This window comes from Larimichthys crocea, chromosome XX (assembly GCF_000972845.2).
Source record: "Larimichthys crocea isolate SSNF chromosome XX, L_crocea_2.0, whole genome shotgun sequence".
NCBI lineage: Eukaryota > Metazoa > Chordata > Actinopteri > Sciaenidae > Larimichthys > Larimichthys crocea.
In genome coordinates, this window is record NC_040030.1 from 18,290,741 (window position 1) to 18,314,026 (window position 23,286).

Below are 23,286 nucleotides of genomic sequence, written 5' to 3' on the forward strand. Positions count from 1 at the left end.
ATCTGTGATTTATATTGGTCAACTTTTGCAGTACCTCAGCTTTTTGCATCATGAGGTCGTGTCGTTGTGTGTGCCGGGGACTGGCTTGCCTGAGCTGCTCTTCCACATCGGTTTATCCCTTCTCTTTTTACCACTCTAGTTCTTGTAAGCCTGCTGCTCTTTTCTCCTCGCCGTTTCTCTTCAGCCACGAAAGTTTGCCTTCCCCTTTTAGTTACGTCACGTTGTCCTTTAATTTTTCATCGCAGTCGCGGCCTACTCCATCGTGCCCTTGCTTGTGCTATAACTCCCTTCCGACCAAAAATTGCATCGCGCGGTCACGCCCTGTATGTCCATGTTTGTCATCTACGTGCAACGACACTCGTGGTGGCTGGCCCCTCCTGTTTTCTCCGGTGTTTAAGCCAGTGCTTGCGTCCGCCACTTTGGGCCTGAAGAAGCAGCATGAAAAGTCGATCACCATCATGGCACAGGGACAGTACACGGTCGTACTCGGTAACCTGGATATGGTAGTGCACCTCCCAGTCCATCTCCTGAGATCGTTCTCTGTGTCCTTCGGTGTCCCCCCTCCTACAACTTTCAATGCCCATTTAACTTCTTTCAGTACGAACTGAATGATCTCTTCCCTCCCTTGTTGTGTGCTCTAGATTGACCTCATTTTGTTAGCAAATGTAACCACAAACCAAGTGTTGACATTTACAATCATCCGGCCCGCTTGACTAACCATAGGCTTAGTCGACTCAGTTGCTGCGACATGTGACGGGGTACATCCCCTTGCCAGTGGTCGCTGTATAACAGTTACACTTGTTCCCCGTCGCTGGTATTTGCCATGTTTTTTCTTGGCTTCCCATGCCTTGTAGCACCTGCATGGCCTTCCATACTGAGCTAAAGCGTACAGCAGACCCTTTTTCCTAATCCACACAAAGCTCCATACACCTGTCGCCCGTCGGTCTTTCTTTGCTCCTTGATAGGCTTCCCTCTATGTGTCGGATCCTCCGGGGGGTGCCCTCTGAGGACGGCGATTTTCCAAGTAATCTGTCGAGATCAACCGTCAGACTATTTGAAGTGTCATAGTTTCGGTTTCTTATATCTTCCGTGATTCTCCGGTGGGCGAGATTCAACGACAACCTGGGGGCTTTATCGCCTTCCAACTCCAAGAGCTGATGGTGAAACTGAATGATTCATATTAAGAATAAGCTCCGGTTGGTAGCCGCGCTTCGCTCCCTTCCGTCTGCCACAAACACTCACGACAGTATCCACCTGTGTATATCCGCGTCGAAAGTGCCTCCCCCTTTCCCTCCTACGCCGGATCCGCTGTTGCGGAAACGCACTGATCACCTGTCAGTTGGACCGAGTGTCTTTCAAGGTGTTCCTATCAGCTGCCACTTGCCTGAAGACTGGTGGTGTGACTTACGCTCTTAAATATTATTTCAGGAGTTCGCGGTCATTTGCGTCGTCTGGATCCTTCCGCTACCTTCCTCCTATCCGCAAGTGAAGGTACTACCACACCGTATAGCAAGTCTCTTCTCCACGTCCCCACCACATGTTCTCACTTTAACTCACAGAACCCGCACCCTTACATCACTCCTACTCCCCCTCCTATGCGCACTCGGCCGTACACCCTACCTCCCGGCCATGGCTCCAACAGTCATTCTCTCCACTCTAACACCAGCTTCTCTTAGTCCTTTGGTTTCCGTTCCTAAGTTCAGCCGTAAACTATCACAGTCTCCTAAAGTAATCTTAACAAATTCCTAATTGCTCTCTATGTTTCCGATGCACCATGTTCCTCCTCCTGTATCTCAAATTTAATCCGCTTTTTTTCGTGTTTTTAGTGGGCATGTTGGATCCCCACCTAATCCCCTCCCCTTTCTCCCCCCTTCCCCCTTCTTCCCCCCTTCCCACTTTATTCTTTCTCCCCCCCCTCCCCCCCCTTTTCCTTTTTTCCTCCCTCCTTTTTTCCCCCCCCTTTTCTTCTTCCTTTTCCTTTTTCTCTTTCAAAAATGTGACCTGGGGGAGAGAGAGAAAGAACAGGTTGCCCCGTGCTCCTTTGGAAATTTTTCCTCTCCCGTTTACATGGGAGTAGATGGGGCTGGGGACCCCTCCTGGGTGCCTCTGTCACACATCAGGTCATTGTCAAATTCATCCAAACCTGCAGTTATTGTCTCACTGTTATGACTCTCTGAATATTAAATTTAATGTTCAGAAAACATGAAGTTCAGTTCAAGTTCTCGATTTTGCTGCTGGATTTTTTTTTCATATTTGTGCTTTAAAATCATGACATTCATGTCGTCACGTCTCTGTCAGTCTCATGACCGTCCTCTAGGTGGGGCTGCAGCTTCCTCTCAGAGATGCTGCTCTGTGTTCTTCACTTCTTTTCTTGTCGTTTCTCGAGTGTCTTTACAAAATGTTTGAGTGGTTTTCCATTAAACGTCTCTGGAGGTTTCCTTTCACACAAACAAACAGCTCCCCTCTGCACACGGGATTTTACACTTAACATGTTAACTCTGACATTTTGACGCTCGCTCACGCTCGTGGTTTCATTCTCCTCTGGACTGTTTCAAGCATCAACGTGTGACCACGCAGAGCAGATTAAACACTGTGCATGTATGTTTCTATGTTTGTTTTGTTTGTGTGGACGGACAGTACGGATGAGGGAGTCTCTGCATGTTTCACAGTGGGAAGATAGAGCACAGAGAAAGTCAGTGTGTGTGTTAAATTGTGATGATTCACTGCTGTGGTTGTGAAACATCACACTAACCTGGAGGCTCTTTTATTTGATTATTTATTTATTTCTTTTTTTGCCGTCAGCTCCACACACACAGATTTTATGTTGTTTTGTTCACCTATCATGGGGTTTATTCGAGGTTGCCATGGTTACCATCTGAGCTTCTCTGACCTCGACTGTCTTGCAGCTCACACATCAACATCTCCATCATAAAGTACCCAAAAACCACAGTGACAATAATAATTAAGCCAATGCCAAAAACTGCAGTTCCTCTAACGTCCCACTTGAGGCTGGCTCCAGAAGTGAGTCAGTCTCCATAAGTCCCATGTCCAATGTCCAACTTCACAGCAGAAATAAACATGTTTACAGCCTGGTACAAAAAACAGTTTGGTCTCTGTAGCTAATTCCCCGTCATGACAACTGTACTGAGGGTGAATTTATATACAACTCACCTGTTCACATTATATTAAGGCTTAAAGTTATGCATTGATGCAAACATTTGTCACCTTAAATGTTTGTATGCTCCACATCTGGAACAAATTTGCTCCAAATTCCAGTTCTTTGACACACACTTTGAGTTTTATTGTGTCACATTTGGGACTCCGCTGTGATTTCATTTCACCTTTTTATCTCATTTTTTATTTTATCTCTCTCTTTATGTAAATGTGTCTTTTTTTATTTAATGCAACATCTTTAATGTTTTAACAATCTCATTAGCTTAAAGTGCAAAAACTGTACAAGACAAACACATTCAGCATATTTTTAAATTATTAATTGTAAAAATGTAACATTTGTTATTTTCTTTTGATGTAATAAATCATTGACTAATTCAGTGTGATACGTCTGATTTCTCTTGTAACTGAAGAAGAACAAAACACAGATATAATAAATGACTTTAAAGAACTTTAAACAAATTAGATCGTTTAGTTTAAATGCACTAATTTTTCCATGTATACAAAAACTGAGAAATGACACACAAACTCAGATCAGCTTTAATTCACTCTTTATTTGATTATTTGTTCTTTTTGACCCTCCGTACTTTTACTTTATTTTCATGACATATTTAAACTCTTTGTTTTCTTTAATGCTGAAACAAACGCCCTGATTTTTAAGTCTATATAAAAATATATGGACTTAATACGGTGTGCCTCTATTCTTTATTATTGGATTGAACTTAAAGACTAAATGTGTCCCAGCATCATAAAAAGAGAAAATATAAAATATATTGATATTATCTGTCCATCAGCAGTTTATATAAAAATAAACACGGTGTTGAAGCTGAAATAGAACGTGACGATTTTGAGAGGTGTTGGATCTGTTTTTCCACCAAAGACCCTCGCTGACCTCGGGTGTGAAGATGGCCGGCGGATCATGTAGCGTCTCGGCTTATTGTACTTACAAACAGACACTGTAAATCCCAGCAGGACGGCTCCCAGCATCAGTCCACACAGCGCTGCACGACTTAACTTGAGCCAAAGTGTTTTTGCCACCATTACACAAACACGACGGCAGTTTAAAGCACGTGTGCACATTTATAAAACCTCAACAGGAAGAGAAAAAAAAACACATTACATCTCAAATCTGGATGCATAAAGTGACGCGTGCCCGACAACTGAACATCGAGCACCGACACACATAACTCCACCTGAAAGTTGGAGCCCTAAAACAGAACAAAAAAAGGATCATATACTGTCTCCTGTGTGTTTATACACACGTCTACGATTCTGCACTATCTTTATTTTAGCATGGCTAAACACGAGTATCAACCTTCATGCGTGAACTGAACACAACCTGCAGTTCCTCTAACGTCCACCTTGAGGCTGGCTCCAGAAGTGAGTCAGTCTCCATAAGTCCCATGTCCAAATGTCCAACTTCACAGCAGAAATAAACATGTTTACAGCCTGGTACAAAAAAAGTTTGGTCTCTGTAGCTAAATTTCCCCGTTATGACAACGTACTGCGGGTGAATTTATATACAACTCATCACATTATTTAAGGCTTAAAGTTATGCAGGTTAGAGCGTGGACGCTTTGATTATAAGCTGAGCATCAGCTCTTTACCTTCTTTTTTTTTTTTAGATGAATGAAAAGAAACATTCGGCGCCGCTCGCGTCGACACGGCCCACGACTTCCACCCTCGTCCTTGGCGATGAGGGAAGTGTGATGGAGATGTACCGCAGTGAGGACGAGTCACCGGAGGGACGACGTGAACTGTTTCATCCAACACCAGCGCCTCTGATGGAGGTTTGGTCTGCAGGGCGTTTGAAGCTGGTTACATCACCCGAACCACCACTCAAAGTCATGGCTCTCAGTAACCGTGTCCGAGATTAGATAACAACACAACAGCGCTTCAAGAATTCATTTACTGAATCAGATAAAACACACCAGTTGATTCTATTCTCATGGAAATCGCTTGCGTGGATGTTGATTGGCATTTACAGCAGTCAATAGCACATGCTGCATCACACACAGCAGCGTCGCATTGCGTCTACCTTCCAGTGAACACGGCCGTGGACCGAACAGAACCTCTGAACCAGCAGTGTCCAGTCTAAACAGTGAACACAGCGACAGAACCTCTGAAACCAGCAGTGTCCAGTCTAACAGTGACACGGCGACAGAACCTCTGAACCAGCAGTGTCCAGTCTAAACAGTGACCCAGCACGAACTCTGAACCAGCAGTGTCCGTCTAACAGTGAAACAGCGACAGAACCTCTGAACCGCAGTGTCCAGTCTAACAGTGAACACTCGACAGAACCTCTGAACCGCAGTGCCAGTCTAACTGAAAACACAGCGACGCGAACCTCTGAACCGGCAGTGTCCAGTCTACAGCGAACACAGCGACGAACTCTGAACAGGCAGTGTCCGTCTAACAGTGAAACCGACAGAACCTCTGAACCGGCAGTGTCCAGTCTAACAGTGAACACAGCGACAGAACCTCTGACCAGCAGTGTCCAGTTCTAACAGAACACAGCGACAGAAACCTCTGAACCAGCAGGTCCAGTCTAACAGGAACACCCGACAGAACCTCTGAACCAGCAGTGTCCAGTCTAACAGTGAACACAGCACAGAACCTCTGAACCAGCAGTGTCCAGTCTAACAGTGAACACAGCGACAGAACCTCTGAACACAGCAGTGTCCCGTCTAACAGTGAACAGCAGCAGAACACCTCTGAACCGCAGTGTCCAGTCTAACATGAACACAGGACAGAAACCTCTGACACGAGCAGTGTTTTATTAAGCGATTTCTAAAGCTACAACATTAGCTTATGTTAGCATTAGCTACCTTAGCACTAGCTCAAAACCAGCTGGATCCTCCTGTTAGCTCTGTTAGCTTTGTTTTATTAGCTTTAGCTCTGCTGGTCTCAGAACCTGGTCCGATTCTGTTAGTAATTTAGTTAGCAGCAGCTTATAGTGTAGCTACTTTAGCGTGTTTGTGCTAACCTGGACCACGTCTGACACTTTAGGAGCTTTGAGGGAAAATCCTGTTTCATTATCTACAGACGAGGTGGCAAACTGCGTCATGTAACCGGGCCTTCTTTCGGCTGACTGGCTCCGGCGGCACGTTCGCTCCCATGTGCCACATCCGTCATGCATGAAACACAGATTTGATTGCTCAGTAATAATATTCACCATGTTCAGCCCAGATTAAATAGACAATGTGTGTGGTGTGTTTGTAGTTGAATCAGAGCAGAGCTGCTGTTGGTGTCACAGCACGACGAGGACACACAAACACCAACAGCAGACGCAGGAGGCGGAGTCACGTGACATCCCGCGGCCAATCATGGCGAGCCTGGCTTGATTGAATTTCATCGGTCGGGGCGCCGTTAACGATAAACCCTCCGCAAACTGCTGCGGATGCTGGTCACAGATGTATGTCAGCTCTGACGCCGTGTGGACGAGTATCGAGTACAATATGAGACGTGATGTTACACGGGACGGCAAGACGGGCCTTCATGTCTGATCGGAGAGTTTGACGCTCATCAGGACGGACTGTGAGCTGGAAGAGATCCGCCTCAGTTTGACCTTTGGTCAAAGTGAATTCATAACGTGGCCCCGTCCAACACGGCTCGTCCTGTCCTCCCCAAACCACAAATCAGGGCGGACGTCGAGGCCTCGGAGGGGCCGCACTCAGGCCTCAGGGCCCGATTCATGTGTCCGTCATCGCTGCCGCACAGTCTGAGGCTCCGGCCTCTCTGCCTGCATCCCTCCATGCATACGACAATACACATGTTACACCTACAACCTGTACAAATACACATGTACAATACAAGGTAGTTCTACTTTAGTACGTCCAGTTTATACACCTTAATTCTTCTACTCCACCACACTCTCAGAGGTAAATACGTTGGCAATATAAATTGTCATGTTGTAGCTGCTGTTAGCTCAGTTTGTAGCCGGGCTGCCCGGACTGTGAGCTCAGAGCGCCAGGGGAGTGTTAGTGTTTGTACCACAGGAGGTACCAGAAAGAGAAGAGAGAGAGGTCCCGAGTCAGCAGCTTCATGGACATGTGGCAGAGGAGAGAGAGTGAAGAGGACGCTGACGGGGGAAGCTAAGAAGAGAAGGAGGGAGTGAGCGAGCAAGAAGCCGCCGGACAAGAGATAATGTGGACTGACTTTTAGTGGTTGGTGAGAGCTTGGTGAAATAAAAGGCTGAAAGACAGACGCCGAGCTGGGCTGACTGCTGCTGACTAGGCAGTGAGATCAGCTGCTGCTGGGGACCTGGATTATGATTGGCTGTAATGTAATCAGAACAAATACTCGAGTACAGCTGGACATAGTTACACAGAGGGATTACACTTAGCAGAGTGTGTGTAAGAATATCAGTGCATGAATAAACATGAAGGCATAAAAATATAAAAAGAGAATATTTGACTCTGCTGCAGCTTCTGTAGGTTTAACATCTGATTGGCAGCAAACACCCCGATGTCGTCTCATCATCATCATCATCATCATCATCATCATCGTCGTTGTAGGTGCTGTTATGCCCGTGGCTGACAGTTTGGATGCTGCACTTAAAGCAGATGATGCAAGAGAATTGTGGCAGCAGGCGCTCATGTGGAATGCTGCGTTCAGGCGGCTCTGGTTAGATAACGTTCAGCTGAACACTCTTTGTTTTTTTCTTTATGCTAATTTCATTTATTTCTCCTCTGCTGGCAGAAGAGATCCAAACTGAAATAAACTGACACTGAAAATTAACCAACCAGTTTACTCTTTACTCCACTCCTCCTTTTCTCTTCTTAGCTTCCTCCGTCAGCGTCCTCTTCACTCTCTTCTCCTCTGCCATCATGTCCGATAGAAGCTGCTGAGCCTGTAAACCTTCTTCTTCTCTTCTTCTTCTCTTCTTCTTCTTCTTCTTCTTCTTCTTCTTCCCTGGTGCTCTGAGCTCACACGTCTGGCTAAACAAACTGAGCTAACATGAGCTAACAGCAGCTACCGTTTGATGTTGATGTGAATCTGTTCTCAGCATATTTCGGTTTATTTGCATCTCAGCGTTCGTTAGTCAGGCTGAGTCAGAGTGGGATCAAGTGGAGGTGATGTTTTAACATGCAGTCGGCCTCCTCCACCTCCTCCCTCCACCTCCTCCAACAAAGAGGAGAAGCAGCAGGAAGGAGCTGGCAGCGGAGGGCGGACACTGAGGGGGTATAATTAGCATCTCAGTGGAGTTTACATATATTTGATAATTCAGGGCCTGACGAGCTTCCGTTTTAAAGATAACTGCTCTTCTCTGAGGCCAAACAATTAGCTTACCTAAGCTCATGGCGCTCTTACATTCCCGTGTCACAGACCTCGAGCCAGCTGAGCAGCTCGGCTGAAACCTTTAATTACGCACGCCGATGAGGCAATCATTTTCTATTTACCCGGGCGCTCCGCTCTGCACGAGGCTCCAGTTAATGACCCGGTACAGCCCGGGTTTAAAATAAACTACGAGGATATAATGAACTCCTCGTTACCATTTTCAGCTGTCTCTTTAGATAATTATGGTGAGCGTTGCGGTGTGTTCGCGGCCTAATGTGGCGCCCACGGTGTGTTTCAGGTAACCAGCTGACATCATTTCCTGTCCACTATCAAATAAAACTCCTTTGCAGCTTTAAATAAATAATTTGTCTTCAGAAATTCACAGTCTTTTTGCTGCCATGATGGACTCTTAACTCGCATCAGTCTGGCTTTATTTGGTGCAGCCCAGTGCATTCTGGTTGTTGTAGGCAAAGCAAACAGCACCAGCTCTTTAATCTCTGTTCTCTCTGCTCGCTGAGCTGCGCTCAAAGAGGTTTACAACCCACCAGAAGTGATCCAACAGAGAACATGACCTGACACCACATGACTTCAGGTAGTTTCAGGTAAATTCAAACCACGTCTGTAACATGAGCCGTGCTCCTCATTTCACGAGGCCAGCTCCTCCTCTGCAGCTGGAGGTTTAAATCCTCCGTCAACAGACGGATTAAGCGGGGGGAGGACTGATGGACAGAAGAGCCTAAATCTGAGGAGGGAGGATTTCTGCTCTGGTGACACATTTAAAACCATCCACAGCTCCATCCAGGACTTCAGCAACATGTCGTTTGTACTCATTTACAAAAAGAGAATATGTAGAGTGTGCCTGACTCTGGCCCCGTAGGTCCATACATTAAGTAGCTGCACTGTGTGTGTCTCTGTTAATCAAAGTCCGGCTTGTGTTTCCGCCCAGTAACCAGGGTCCGCTGCAGTCCACCAATCAGAGCACAGCCTTAACTGCAGCTGTGCTCTGTCTGTGTGTGAGGACTGCTGAGGCCAGAAATCTCTAAATGAGCCCTCCCCCTGTGGACCTAATGCCCCCGGTAGGGTGTATCAAAGCCCCTGCCGTGAGCCTCCTCCATTTGTCGCACCTGTGAATGCTGAATTTCAGTGTGTGAAGTTAAAAAATGTGACCTGGGGAGAGAGAGGAAGAAACAGGTGCCCCGTGCTCCTTTGAAATTTCTCCTCTCCAGTTTACATGGGAGTAGATGGGGCTGTCGGTGGGTTGATCCTGGAGCATCAGGCGTCTCCCGCCAAAACTATAAGTCTGACAGCTTCAGCCGTGATATCGCTGCGTAGCCCACGAATTTTCCTACTTTCTATGTAGAAATTATTTCTGTAGAGTGACATTTGTGGCCACGAGAGCCGTTGTAAATGTATTTTTGAAAGTTTCTCTCCCTCTCCCCTCTAGCTCTGGAACATTCTAACCAATACACACCCATTGTAAATGTTGGCGTGGTTTTTGGTGATTTTGGCAAACCGTTTGGTGAAACTCTTAGAAAAGTCACAGCACATCATTCCTGACCGAGCCGGTCATTTTGACCTTTTTTGTGTTGTGCGACCAAAACTGAGAAGTGGCTTCTCAGTCAATTAAACACGCATGTCTGGATGTTCGGATGACTCAGGCTGATAAAAGTGATTCAGCCTCCAGAGAAACGCCGAGTGTCAAACAGCGCGAGGACCTCTGCTCATTAGCATAAACCACCCACGCTGTATCACACACAGCTTTGAATCTGCAACATCTACGCCCGCCATCGGTCCACTTTGGACTCTCGTCCTCTCAACGAGAAAACGCTTCTGCGAGCGAAAAAAACACGCTTGAGCGTGTGCAGAGTCCGCTCGCAAAACAATAACGCTTGCGGATGTTGTGCACGCGGGTCAATTATGCAGTGCGCGATTTATGTCAGTATTCTAATCCCATACTCTGAACGGCAGTTCCAGTCTAACAGTGAACACATCGACAGAACCTCTGAACCGCAGTGTCCAGTCTAACATGAACACATGACAGACCTCTGAACCGCAGTGTCCGCTCTAACAGTGAACACATACGACAGAACCTCTGAACCGGCAGTGTCCAGTCTAACAGTGAACACGACAGAACCTCTGAACCGGCTGTCCAGTCTAACAGTGAAACAGCGACAGAACCTCTGAACCGGCAGTGTCCAGTCTAACAGTGAACACAGCGACAGAACCTCTGAACCGGCAGTGTCCAGTCTAACAGTGAACACAGCACAGAACCTCTGAACCGGCAGTGTCAGTCTAACAGTGAACACGAACAGAACCTCTGAACCGCAGTCCAGTCTAACAGTGAAACCGCGACAGAACCTCTGAACCGGCAGTGTCCAGTCTAACAGTGAACACAGCGACCAGAACCTCTGAACGGCAGTGTCCAGTCTAAGTGAACACAGCGACAGAACCTCTGAACCGGCAGTGTCCAGTCTAACAGTGAACACAGCGACAGAACCTCTGAACCGGCAGTGTCCAGTCTAACAGTGAACACAGCGGCAGAACCTCTGAACCGGCAGTGTCCAGTCTAACAGTGAACACAGCGACAGAACCTCTGATTCAGTTAGCATCAGTTAATTAGTGGTTAGATACTTTTTAAGTGTTTCTCTCTCTGGACTCGTCGGTCTCATCTTTGCTCCGTCGCTGCTCTCCGATTTTTTTTGAGCAGCAGTCGAGGTTACAGCTGAGGACTGCCATTCTGTGTGTGTGTGTGTGTGTGTGTGTGTGTGTGTGTGTGTGTTATATAACCTCCTCATTGTGTCTTTCAGCTTCCAGCACTTTGCCGGCCTGTGAACAGCAAAGCCGTGCTCTCATGAACGAGGCTCACGTTAATCGCCGGCCTCCGTGTTCGCCACCAGGCGTTGGGTGTTCGGCCTCCAGCCGAGCTCCACCCTCCCATGTTTACTCCTGACAGTGGTGTTTTACAGGACTAATGAAGGTGGATGCTCTGTGTGTAATTAGTTGTGATGTTTCTTACGTTGCTCTCCTGTCACGCGAAGCTTTAGGCGCCCCCGGATTAAACGCACATCTGAGGGTAAAAATAGAAGCATGATAACACATCACATGTAAATACTGTATTTCTCATGCGTGTTTATTTATATGAATGGCGCCGGCCACGCTCGGGATTACAGAGCGGTTCGGGATTAGTCACGGATACGTTTTCGCCATCGGCTCTCTCGCCTCCCGTTAAAATGAGACGTCAATCAACGTGACAGCTGTGACGGCGAGCAAAGTTTTTTAATCTGCTGGAAGTTTTTCAGGATTTTAGGCTTAAAGTTAAAAATGCAACACGAGGCGTTCAGGGACCCACAAATCATCATCATCTCTCTGACGGTAAACTGAAGATCTCTGACCTCTGACCTCAGATTCGGCCTGTTTTCACGTCCCTGGCAGCAGCAGACGGCTTCCCCTAATCGGGCTCTGCCTGTTCGCCAAATTACCCAGCAGCCTCGGCTCTGCCAGAATTTTTGTCCAGACTACTGGACGGCGTCCCACAGCTCGAGGACAGTCCCCGTTATATCCGGCTAATTGATGCGTCAAACAGATAACAAGGTTATTCTGATGGGCAGCAAACAGCAGAGACCAGATCGTGGCACTGTGTGGCCAAAAGTATGTGGACACCTGAACAGCTGGATCATGAACTTCCCATCAGCCTCAGCTGGACTTTTGTGGTTGTCTGGTGATTGGAGGGTCACTGGTTTGAGTTTTGGCTCCTCCAGTCCAGATGAGCTTAGCATCAGTGTTAGCGCTTAGATATGAATGTGGCTAATTGCAACCATCTCGTTTCACTGACGGTGTGTGTGTGACGTCACCCACAGGTTTCTGCAGAGCTCCAAACAACGTGGATCATCTGACGCCTGGTTACTGAAACAAACCATTTGTAACCACGCCCACCTGTCAATCAAAGTGTCCCCGCTCTTAACCCTGCATAACTTTAAGCCTTAATATAATGTGAACAGGTGAGTTGTATATAAATTCACCCTCAGTACAGTTGTCATGAACGGGGAAATTAGCTACAGAGACCAAAACTGTTTTTTGTACCAGGCTGTAAACATGTTTATTTCTGCTGTGAAGTTGGACATTTGGACATGGGGACTTATGGAGACTGACTCACTTCTGGAGCCAGCCTCAGGTGGACGTTTGAGGAACTGCAGGTCACACACACGGATGTTTCCAGTTGGTGTCACTGTGTAAACTAAAGAGTCTCTGTCAGAGCTTAGTTTGTCCGTTTTGGGCTCCTGTAGATGTGAAGTGTCATTCTGAGGGAACAGCTGATGTTATGAAGATTATATTCTGTAACTCCGACTCTTTATTCAGCGTTCTGAGAGGCAACATTATAATGACGACCATATCAGTGGCTTCCTTCTGTCTGTTAACGTTTGTATTTGGAACATTTGGCTTTGTTGACTCTCATTTGGCCTCCAGCCATTATTAACATACATAACTGGAACATCTGCCCCAGAGTCTGTTCACAATATGAATAATAATAATGAATGTAAAACATAAAAACCCTCTCAGAGATCATTCATCGGCTCGCTGTGACTCTTTCTAGACAAACTAAAGTCTGTCCTTAGCAACCGTGAGCGCGCACGACGCCACAGCAGGCGACACAAACGAGTGGAGATGCTGATGGAGGCTGTAATTAGTTAAATCAGATGAGGCTAATCAAAGATGCATCGGCCCTCGGTCGACTGCGTCCAGATGCTGCACTGCTGGCAGTGTGTGTGTGTGTGTGTGTGTGTGTGTGTGTGTGTGTGTGTGTGTGTGTGTGTGTAGGTGAGTCCACGTGGAGCGGCAGGAACAGATTTTCATCCTGCAGCTCTCCGACACACACACACACACACACACACACACACACACACACACACACACGCTAAACGAGTGTTTTCTTTATGCAAGAAGCAAACTGTTGTCATGGTTACGAGGTCCAACATACTGTAGCCGGTCAGAACAAAACTAAACGTTACGTAATCCAACTGGATTCAACATGACTCAGCAAAAAGATGACGAATGAAGTCAGTTCCTCAAACGTCCACCTGAGGCTGGCTGCAGAACTGAGTCAGTCTCCATAAGTCCCCATGTCCAAATGTCACAGACAGACGGACAATGATCACAGATCACAACTCGCTCTGACGTCACAGAGTTTACACATTTACAGTCGTGATGTTTTGCAGTTACGTCACGTCGACCCGGTACCCGGTCCGGTCGGTTTCTCAGGTTTCCTGCAGGTGTTTGTTCATAAACCTCCTCAGCACAGAGCTCTTCTAACTCCTGAAGATGAATCTTACATGTGAACTCCTGCAGGACTCACAGCTCACACTGAAGGTGGAGGTGAGAAACTATTCATATTTTTAGTTTGGAGTTAAAAACTGACGCTCAGCTGATCTCTGAAGCAGCTGCAGGCTGACAGAGGTGAGACGGGTCCAGACCGGAGATGTTCTGATGATCCAGAACACTTTGGAGTAATGTGCTGAAGAGGTTTCATCGCATATGACTGTTATGATCAGAAACTGCTGTGAGACATTTCAAATGTTCCTGGATGAACAGAACACTACGTGGTCAAAAGTATGTGGACACATCATCCTCTGCGATCACGTGATTCTGACACCAGATGTTTGAGCTGCAGGGATTTAGTCTCATTCATCAGAGTTCAGACAAAAAGATGATGTATGAACCCGAACCCGAGACTTTAGTTTGACCTGCAGGGCAGGTGTTGGCATCACTGCAGACTTCTGGAGTTTTTAAGGACTGAACCTGTTTGAATGAAAGAGTATTTTAACAACAACGTCCGAGCGAGTGTGATGAAAAGATCATCGTGTGAGTCTGACAGGATGAGATGAAACCGTGTCATCACACAGACACAACGTTACTGTTGTTCTGCATTATGAAAGATAAAGAAAGGACTACACACACACACACACACACACACACACACACACACACACACTGTAAAGCTCAGTGTAATCTGCTTTGAAAGATTTTCAACTTGTCCTGCGAACAGACACAGGTCAGAAACTAACTCAGTGTTCATTTTGTTCACACACACACACACACACACACACACACACACACACACACACACACACACAGGTCCAGGATGCTCTGACCTTCAAAATAAAAGCATTAGTCAAATTAAACGACTTAAACGTTCACACTGCTGTGATTTCCTGTAAACACTTGTCATGGATGTTGATTGGCGTTTACAGCAGCCAATAGCCAGCGTGCGTTAGCATAGCAGCTAGTGCTATGAGCTGGCATCAGCGTGTACCTTCCAGTGAACACGGCCGGACCGAACAGAACCTCTGAACCGGCAGTGTCCAGTCTAACAGTGAACACAGCGACAGAACCTCTGAACCGGCAGTGTCCAGTCTAACAGTGAACACAGAGACAGAACCTCTGAACCAGCAGTGTCCGGTCTAACAGTGAACACAGCAACAGAACCTCTGAACCAGCAGTGTCCAGTCTAACAGTGAACACAGCAACAGAACCTCTGAACCAGCAGAGTCCAGTCTAACAGTGAACACAGCGACAGAACCTCTGAACCAGCAGTGTCCAGTCTAACAGTGAACACAGCGACAGAACCTCTGAACCAGCAGTGTCCAGTCTAACAGTGAACACAGCGACAGAACCTCTGAACCAGCAGTGTCCAGTCTAACAGTGAACACAGCGACAGAACCTCTGAACCAGCAGTGTCCAGTCTAACAGTGAACACAGCGACAGAACCTCTGAACCAGCAGTGTCCAGTCTAACAGTGAACACAGCGACAGAACCTCTGAACCAGCAGTGTCCAGTCTAACAGTGAACACAGCGACAGAACCTCTGAACCAGCAGTGTCCAGTCTAACAGTGAACACAGCGACAGAACCTCTGAACCAGCAGTGTCCAGTCTAACAGTGAACACAGCGACAGAACCTCTGAACCAGCAGTGTCCAGTCTAACAGTGAACACAGCGACAGAACCTCTGAACCAGCAGTGTCCAGTCTAACAGTGAACACAGCGACAGAACCTCTGAACTAGCAGTGTCCAGTCTAACAGTGAGCACAGCAGTCTACTGAAGCACTGGCTTCAAACCAGCTGGATCCTCACTGTTAGCTTTGTTATATACACTTTAGTTTCCACCATGAAGTCTGTAAGTCACCTCGGTTCTGTCACGTTATTCAAGTTGGTACTTGAACCCGGTCCGGTCCAGGTTTCAATTAGCAACAGTTAATTGGCAATCAGCTACAGTCAGCTGCTACTTTCCAGCATCTGATTGGTTGTCCAACCATTTCTGTAACTTCCTGCCACTCATCAGCTGACCGTGGGATCATGTGATCTGTACACTTTGGACTGAGTTTGTCCCTCGTGTGACTCCGTACAGGTGACATCAGTAACTCACATGTTGACCTTTGACACTGACCTGGTCCAGACGCTCTCTGTCCTCTGTCCTCTGTCCTCTGTCCTCGGCTGGTTCTCATACTTCCATCATTAATGTTTTGTCTTTTCTTTTGAAGAAAACAGTGAAAGAATCATAAAGAAGGCTAAAAAATCTCCAGGTCCAGTGAGAGCGGGTCGGACTCTGTCAGAAAGAACCTGAGTGTCTTGAATCTACAGCAGACTGTGGGAGTAAACATCATGAGAACATGAGGGTATGAAAATAAAGATTTGGCCTCAGGTCACCGGATGTGGACTCCTACTTTATGTACAAGAGTTCTGATGGTCCCGTTAATCCCGTCCGTCCTGATGACGTGCTGTCCCACTTTGCACGCTCACTTTTAGGTGTTGCATCACGTGCACTCTGATGGAGGATTACCACGCAGACCTCTTAAACTCCCTGTTGATCCTCTGCTGCGCACTTTAGACCCATTACCGGGAGTTTATTCTACACAACTACAAACGAACACTTTGTCTGGCCTCCGTGCGTGAGTGCGTGCGTGCGTGCGTGCGGGGCTACAGGTCGGTCTCCCGCGTGTCCAGGCAGAAGGCGTACAGAGACCGCTTCAGGTCCGCGCTGCTGTTCGCTTTAATGTTCGCCTTCTCCACCGGAGCCGTCCCGTCGTTGTTCTCCGCGTTCTCCTGCGACGCTTTGCTGCCCTTGCGCTTCAGTTCGGGGCTGGTTCGGCCGCTGTTGGGCTCGTCCTTCAGGGAGGACTGGTCCTGATCCGTCTCCCGGTGGTAGAAGTAGTTGAAGTTGGACACGATGACCGGCACCGGGAGCGCGATGGTCAGCACTCCGGCGATGGCGCACAGGGAGCCCACGATCTTCCCGCCGACCGTCACCGGCCTCATGTCGCCGTAGCCGACGGTTGTCATGGTGACCACGGCCCACCAGAACGCGTCCGGGATGCTGGAGAAGTGAGACTCGGGCTCGTCCGCCTCCGCGAAGTACACGGCGCTGGAGAAGAGGATGACTCCGATGAAGAGGAAGAAGATGAGCAGGCCCAGCTCCCGCATGCTGGCCTTGAGAGTCTGGCCCAGGATCTGGAGCCCCTTGGAGTGTCTGGACAGCTTGAAGATCCGGAAGACCCGGACCAGGCGGATGACCCTGAGGATGGCCAGGGACATGGCCTGCTGCCCGTTCTGGTGCTCCTGGCCCTGCTGCTCCGCCAGCTCCGTGCCCACGGTGATGAAGTAAGGCATGATGGACATGATGTCGATGATGTTCATGATGGTCTTGGAGAACTCGGATTTGCTGGGGCACGCGAAGAAGCGCACGAACAGCTCGAAGGTGAACCAGATGACGCACGTGGTCTCGATGATGAAGAAGGGGTCTGTGAAGGTGAGGGACGGCCGGGGCGCGGTGCTGTTGTCCGGCCGGCTGGTGACCGGCAGCTCCCTCTCGTCCCTGAACTCCGGCAGCGTCTCCAGGCAGAAGGTGATGATGGAGATGGTGATGACGATCACGGACACGATGGCGATGCCCCGAGCCGGGCTCGAGCTCTCCGGATACTCGAAGATGAGCCAGACCTGCTTCTGGAACTCGTTCTGGGGCAGCGGCTTCTCCTCCTCCTTGATGAAGCCCTCATCCTCTCGGAACCGCTCCATGGCCTCCTCCCCCAGCTGATAGAACCGGATCTCATCCGCGAACACGTCGATGGACACGTTGACAGGTCTCCGGATCTTCCCTCCGGACTGATAAAAGTACAGAATCCCGTCAAAGCTCGGCCGGTTCCGGTCGAAGAAGTACTCGTTCCGGAGCGGGTCGAAGTATTTGATCCTCTTGGCGGGATCTCCGAGTAAAGTATCAGGGAACTGGTTCAGGGTGCCCAGCTGGGTCTCGTACCTCAGCCCGGCTATGTTGATGAGCACCCTCTCGTTGCTCTCCGTGTCCATGTCCATGTCCAGCAGGTCCTCGTCGAACAGGTGAGGACTGTGGTCCGCGCGTAAAAGCGCATCCATGGCGTTCTCGCTGCAGCTGAAGGTGTTGTTCATGTCGTTGATTTTCCACGAGCTCTGCTGCTGATGAGGAGGATGATGATGATGAAGAGGAGGAGGAGGAGGAGGAGGAGGAGGACTCCCTCGGGTGTTCAGCTCTTTACCGTAGTCCTCACCAAGTCCAGTTTGAACGAAGCCCGGCTGAGGCACATCCAGCGCGTTCCGGCAGCTCTCCTCGGCATTGTTGCCTCCTCCACCACCTCCACCACCTCCACCGCTCCCTTTGGCGCCTCCGTTCTCAAAACTCACCAAGGCTATCTCCATTCCGCAGCCATCCACCGTTAACGTGAGCAGAACATCTCAGACTTGTTGATCCATCCCCAGAAAAAGTTCAACAGATGGAGAGCGGGTCGGATCACGGCCGGTCCTCTCTGCCGTCCTTCATGCGGGAGCGCTGCTGTCGATTCAGGCTCTGCTGGATGAAGTGAGACCAGAAGAGGAGAGGAGAGGAGGACCCGGATGAGAGAGAGAGAGAGAGAGAGAGAGAGAGAGAGAGAGAGACAGAGAGAGAGAGAGAGAGAGGCTGTGATTATTCCTGACGTCAAAAGTGCTGTCAGACCGTTTACCGCCTCTGAAAGTGTCTGTGGACGAGAGACAGACAGAGACAGGCTGTCTCTGTCTGTCTCTGGGGGCGGGCACGCGCTTCACTTCATTTTCTGGGTTTATGTAAACAAAGTGCACGAGCTGCTGGACACATGCACATTTTAATTTTTGTCATTTTATGACAAATGAAACTGCAGGACAACAAATATTAACATCATTTAAAGCACCAGTGTTGTGCCAGAACCGGAGCTGAGCTCAGCAGCCTCAACTACGTCCAGGTTTTAGACAGTCTGCGGGGACGTCACGGAGACTACGTCCAGGTTTTAGACAGTCTGCGGGGACGTCACGGAGACTACGTCCAGGTTTTAGACAGTCTGCGGGTCGTCACGGACTACGTCCAGGTGTTAGACAGTCTGCGGGGACGTCATGGAGACTACGTCCAGGTTTTAGACAGTCTGCGGGGACGTCACGGAGACTACGTCCAGGTTTTAGACAGTCTGGGGGACGTCAGGGAGACTACGTCCAGGTTTTAGACAGTCTGCGGGGACGTCAGGGAGACTACGTCCAGGTTTTAGACAGTCTGCGGGGACGTCTCAGAGACTATGTCCAGGTTTTAGACAGTCTGCGGGGACGTCTCAGAGACTACGTCCAGGTTTTAGACAGTCTGCGGGGACGTCACGGAGACTACGTCCAGGTTTTACTCAGTCTGGGGGACGTCACGGAGACTACGTCCAGGTTTTAGACAGTCTGGGGGACGTTTCACATCATGATTGACAGCTGATCCTTGCTCAGGATTGGCTGGCTTCAGCAGGCGGCCTGTCAGATATTACGTCGTCCATCTTGTACAGTCCATGCTGCAGACTGTTGAATATATAAAACATGATTTTCCTTCATCAGAATAAAAGTTTCCTAAACACCATCATGGATGTTTATTATATTTCACATCAGGATGTTGTAACGCAGCCTTTCACTGCACATGAACACACTATAAATCAGCCGTAAGACGCGACATCACCGAGAAATATCTGCAGGAGTGGTTTGAAACAAACACGATGAGCTCAACTCTCTCTCCTCGTTCACTGTCCACGTCTCCTCCTCCTCTTTCGTGGTCCGCATGACAAACACGATAAAGTTTATTGTAAAAACATCCTAATGGCTGTATCCAGTGCGTGAAATCGCAGCGTTGCCAGTGGCCAGTCACACAGTGAGATGGATGTTAGTGAGTTATTATCCTGGCTGCGGTCTGAGGACAGTGCACTAATCCAGGGGCGGGGAGATGCACATAGTTCTTATCATGATGAGGCTGCAGCATCAGATAAGGAAAAGGATAAATATAGTGCTCGTGCTTTGTTTTCCTAATCCACCCACAGGGCTAAGAAACTAACCTTTTAAATAGGTCACCTTCTCTGCTTTTAGAAACCAACACACTCAGCCGCCGAGTGTGTGTGTGTGTGTGTGTGTGTGTGTGTGTGTGTGTGTGTGTGTGTGTGTGTGTGTGTGTGTGTGTGTGTGTGTGTGTGTGTGTGTTGTCCTTTGTGAAGGCCAGCTCAGGGTTTGAATGTTCACAGTGAGCACAGTTTGGATGGAGCTCGCTTAAAGCGTCAGATGAAAAAAAAAAAAAATCATAAATCAGCTCGACGTCTTTCAGCCAGTCCCACGTTCACTCAGTACGTCCAGGCACAGCTTCAGAACTTCATTCAAACTGGGTCAGATTTTAGACACAATATATACACAGCTACCTGAACTGACTCAGCCCGGGATGCCAGGAGCCAAACCCGACAAGAAAACAACCTCGGTAGACTGCTGTGTTCACTGTTAGACTGGGCACTGCCGGTTCAGAGGTTCTGTTGCTGTGTTCACTGTTAGACTGGACACTGCTGGTTCAGAGGTTCTGTCGCCGTGTTCGCTGTTAGACTGGACACTGCCGGTTCAGAGGTTCTGTTTTGCTGTGTCACTTGTTAGAACTGGGGACTCACCACCCATTTCGTAATTCATTAAGTTATTGATTACTAACTCGGACTGTCTTTACAGCACGAGCGAACAGAGTTTCCATGAGGAACCTCTGGTGAAACGCAGGCGTGTGGCCCCGGGGCCGACGACCCTGCGTCCACATGAGCGAGGACTCGAACACAAAGACAACAAAAAAGAAGAGGCAAGCTAGGTGAAAGGAGGGAGTGGATGGAGCTCGTTCATGTGGAAGGGGGCCAGTCTTCTGTGTCGGGCTGTAAGGAAATGGATTGATGTGCATTAAGGATGTTTTGAAACCACAATCGAGCTCTGCGGTTATATAAGATTATATACAGGATCGAGACATATATAAACATAAACTAGAAACACGACGAGAAACAAGTCTGAACACACCCCGACCATTAAAACACATGGACACATTTAATCGTATGCAGAACTTACGTGTAGGTATATGAATGGACGTTACTTTAGCTTATATTATCTACATGTCGACATAACTCCTTTATACTCTATATAAGGTAGTATAATAGATGCTGGGGTGCGTCCATTATGCAGACCTCAGAGTTTGCTTACATGTCTAAACCCGTAGTCTCCATGACGTCGCAGAGTGTCTAAAACCTGGACGTAGTCTCGGACGTCCCCACAGACTGTCTAAACCCTTGGACGCCCAAGGTCTCTGAGAGTCCCCACAGACTGTTAACACCTGTACGTAGCTCTGAGACGTCCCCGCAGACTGTCTAAAACCTGGACGTAGTCTCCGTGATGTCCCCAAAGACTGTCTAAAACCTGGACGTAGTCTCCGAGACTTGTTTGGCAGTTGAACTGGTTTGTGTTGAGATGAACTGGGGTTAGCTTCACATGGCGTACCTGTGTTTGTGTGTGTGGGAGACAGAGAGCCGAGCAGAGTCCCATTCTGTGGTACTTGAGGTCTTGTTGCCAGTTACAGAGGGAAACGGTAACCATAACAACAGGTAACCACTAACAACCAGCATCCGTAACGACTGCAGCTCACAAATGAGCTGGTCTAATTACAGAGGCAGCTCAGAGCTGCTGCTGCTGCTGATAACGGGCTTCCCTGAAGTGGAAAAAACAAAAGAAGCAGCAGCTCACCTGAGAGTGAAGGTCAGAGAGCAGACAGCCAACAAGGCCAGGACCAGGGGTGTTCAGCACCATGTGGAATCATGAAGTAAACACTGAGCATCTCCTTATCGTGGCTCCTGTCAGTGGAGCAGCAGGTGAACATTTAGTCCTCAAGCGTCAGGGTTTGACAAGAACCAAGACGATGGGTCAGAACATCTGATGCGCTGATGGGGAGTGAAGCCTCGACAGACGAGCTCAAACCGCTGAAGAGGTTCATGCTGGTTCTGATAGAAAGCTCTGTGCACGGCCCAAACGGTCGACTTGGGAAGAAGGTGTTCTGGTCTGATGATGGGCTTTCTTTGACATCACGTGGTACCGGGCGCTGGCTTTGGTTGCCGATCACATGGACGTTACTCCGACGGGAGGATGAGCTGTGATCATCTGAAGTCACAGTCAGCTCAGTTCGTCTACACTAGTGGGTCAAGCTGTGGGTCAGGACCCCCAAACGGGTCGCCCCAATGTTTGTGTAATAACATATCATGGCATGCGGCACACAACAAGAGACAGGAAGTCAAAAACACTGAAAATAAGATAAAGGAAGTTTCTCAAAGTTGGAGTCGGGATGCGTTTAGGCTAGCTTAGCATAAAGACTGGAAGTGGATGGAAACAGCTAGCCTAGCTCTGTCGAACACCTAAAAACTACAAATGTGTTCCTGTTGTTGTGTGTTTTGTACAGTCAGCAGTGAAACTCGTATGTGTGTTAAATGTGTGTGTGTGTGGGCGGCTGCATGCACGGAGCAGGAGGAAACAGGCGATGAGTTTAAGAAGTCTTGACAGCAGATGCTGCATGATAACGCAGAGAGGAGAGGACATGTGCAAGCAGGACAAATCAAGGACACCACGTCATGCGTCCACTCATTTAAAGTCACAGTTTCCTGTGCGGCTTAAAAACATCCACAGATTAGGAGCAGAAAAGGCTGCACATGCTGCTAAATGGATTTGTAAAAGCAGCGCTGTGAAACGTAGCCGAGCGGATTGAACTCGATGTATTCTGATGTATTCTGATGTATTTGGATGTATTCTGATGAGGGCGAGGCTGCGATCAGGATCTGAGACTGATGAAGAGGACGAGGACAGAAACATGGAGCCACACTCACACAGCTCATTCACATGTTTTGGTCGGTGCAGGCCTGAGTCTCAGATGGGCCTTAACTGTAGCTGCTGTTAGCCTCACACAAAGCTTTCACAAAGTGTTCACTGTTAGACTGGACACTGCCGGTTCAGAGGTTCTGTTGCTGTGTTCACTGTTAGACTGTACACTGCCGGTTCAGACGTTCTGTCGCTGTGTTCACTGTTAGACTGGACACTGCCGGTTCAGAGGTTCTGTTACTGTGTTCACTGTTAGACTGGACACTGCTGGTAAAGAGGTTCTGTCGCTGTGTTCACTGTTACACTGGACACTGCTGGTTCAGAGGTTCTGTCGCTGTGTTCACTGTTAGACTGGACACTGCTGGTTCAGAGGTTCTATTGCTGTGTTCATTGTTAGACTGGACACTGCTGGTTCAGAGGTTCTGTCGCTGTGTTCACTGTTAGACTGGACACTGCTGGTTCAGAGGTTCTGTTCTGGTTCTGGTCCAGCCGTGTTCACTGGGTGGTAGACACTGATACTTGTGTGAGACTTTATGGTTCTGCTCTGAGACTCGGGAACACATTACACCAGAGAAGGTCCTCACAAGTACAGAAGCACATTCATGTGTGTGCGTGAAGTGAACTGGAAAATAACTGTGGGCCA

The 23,286-nt window shown here is 48.3% G+C and overlaps 1 protein-coding gene across 1 annotated transcript in view; it reads right to left on the reverse strand.

The window, feature by feature from the left end:
- Window positions 1–18,340, reverse strand: part of LOC104939948 (potassium voltage-gated channel subfamily A member 1) — a 40,523-nt gene extending 22,183 nt beyond the window's left edge. Inside the window, exon 1 of the mRNA XM_010756500.3 lies at window positions 15,889–18,340. Coding sequence (XP_010754802.3) covers window positions 16,419–18,167 — 1,749 coding nt within the window. The 5' untranslated portion in view covers window positions 18,168–18,340 and the 3' untranslated portion in view covers window positions 15,889–16,418. The remainder of the gene's footprint in view (window positions 1–15,888) is intronic.
- Between the last annotated feature and the right edge of the window lie 4,946 nt (window positions 18,341–23,286).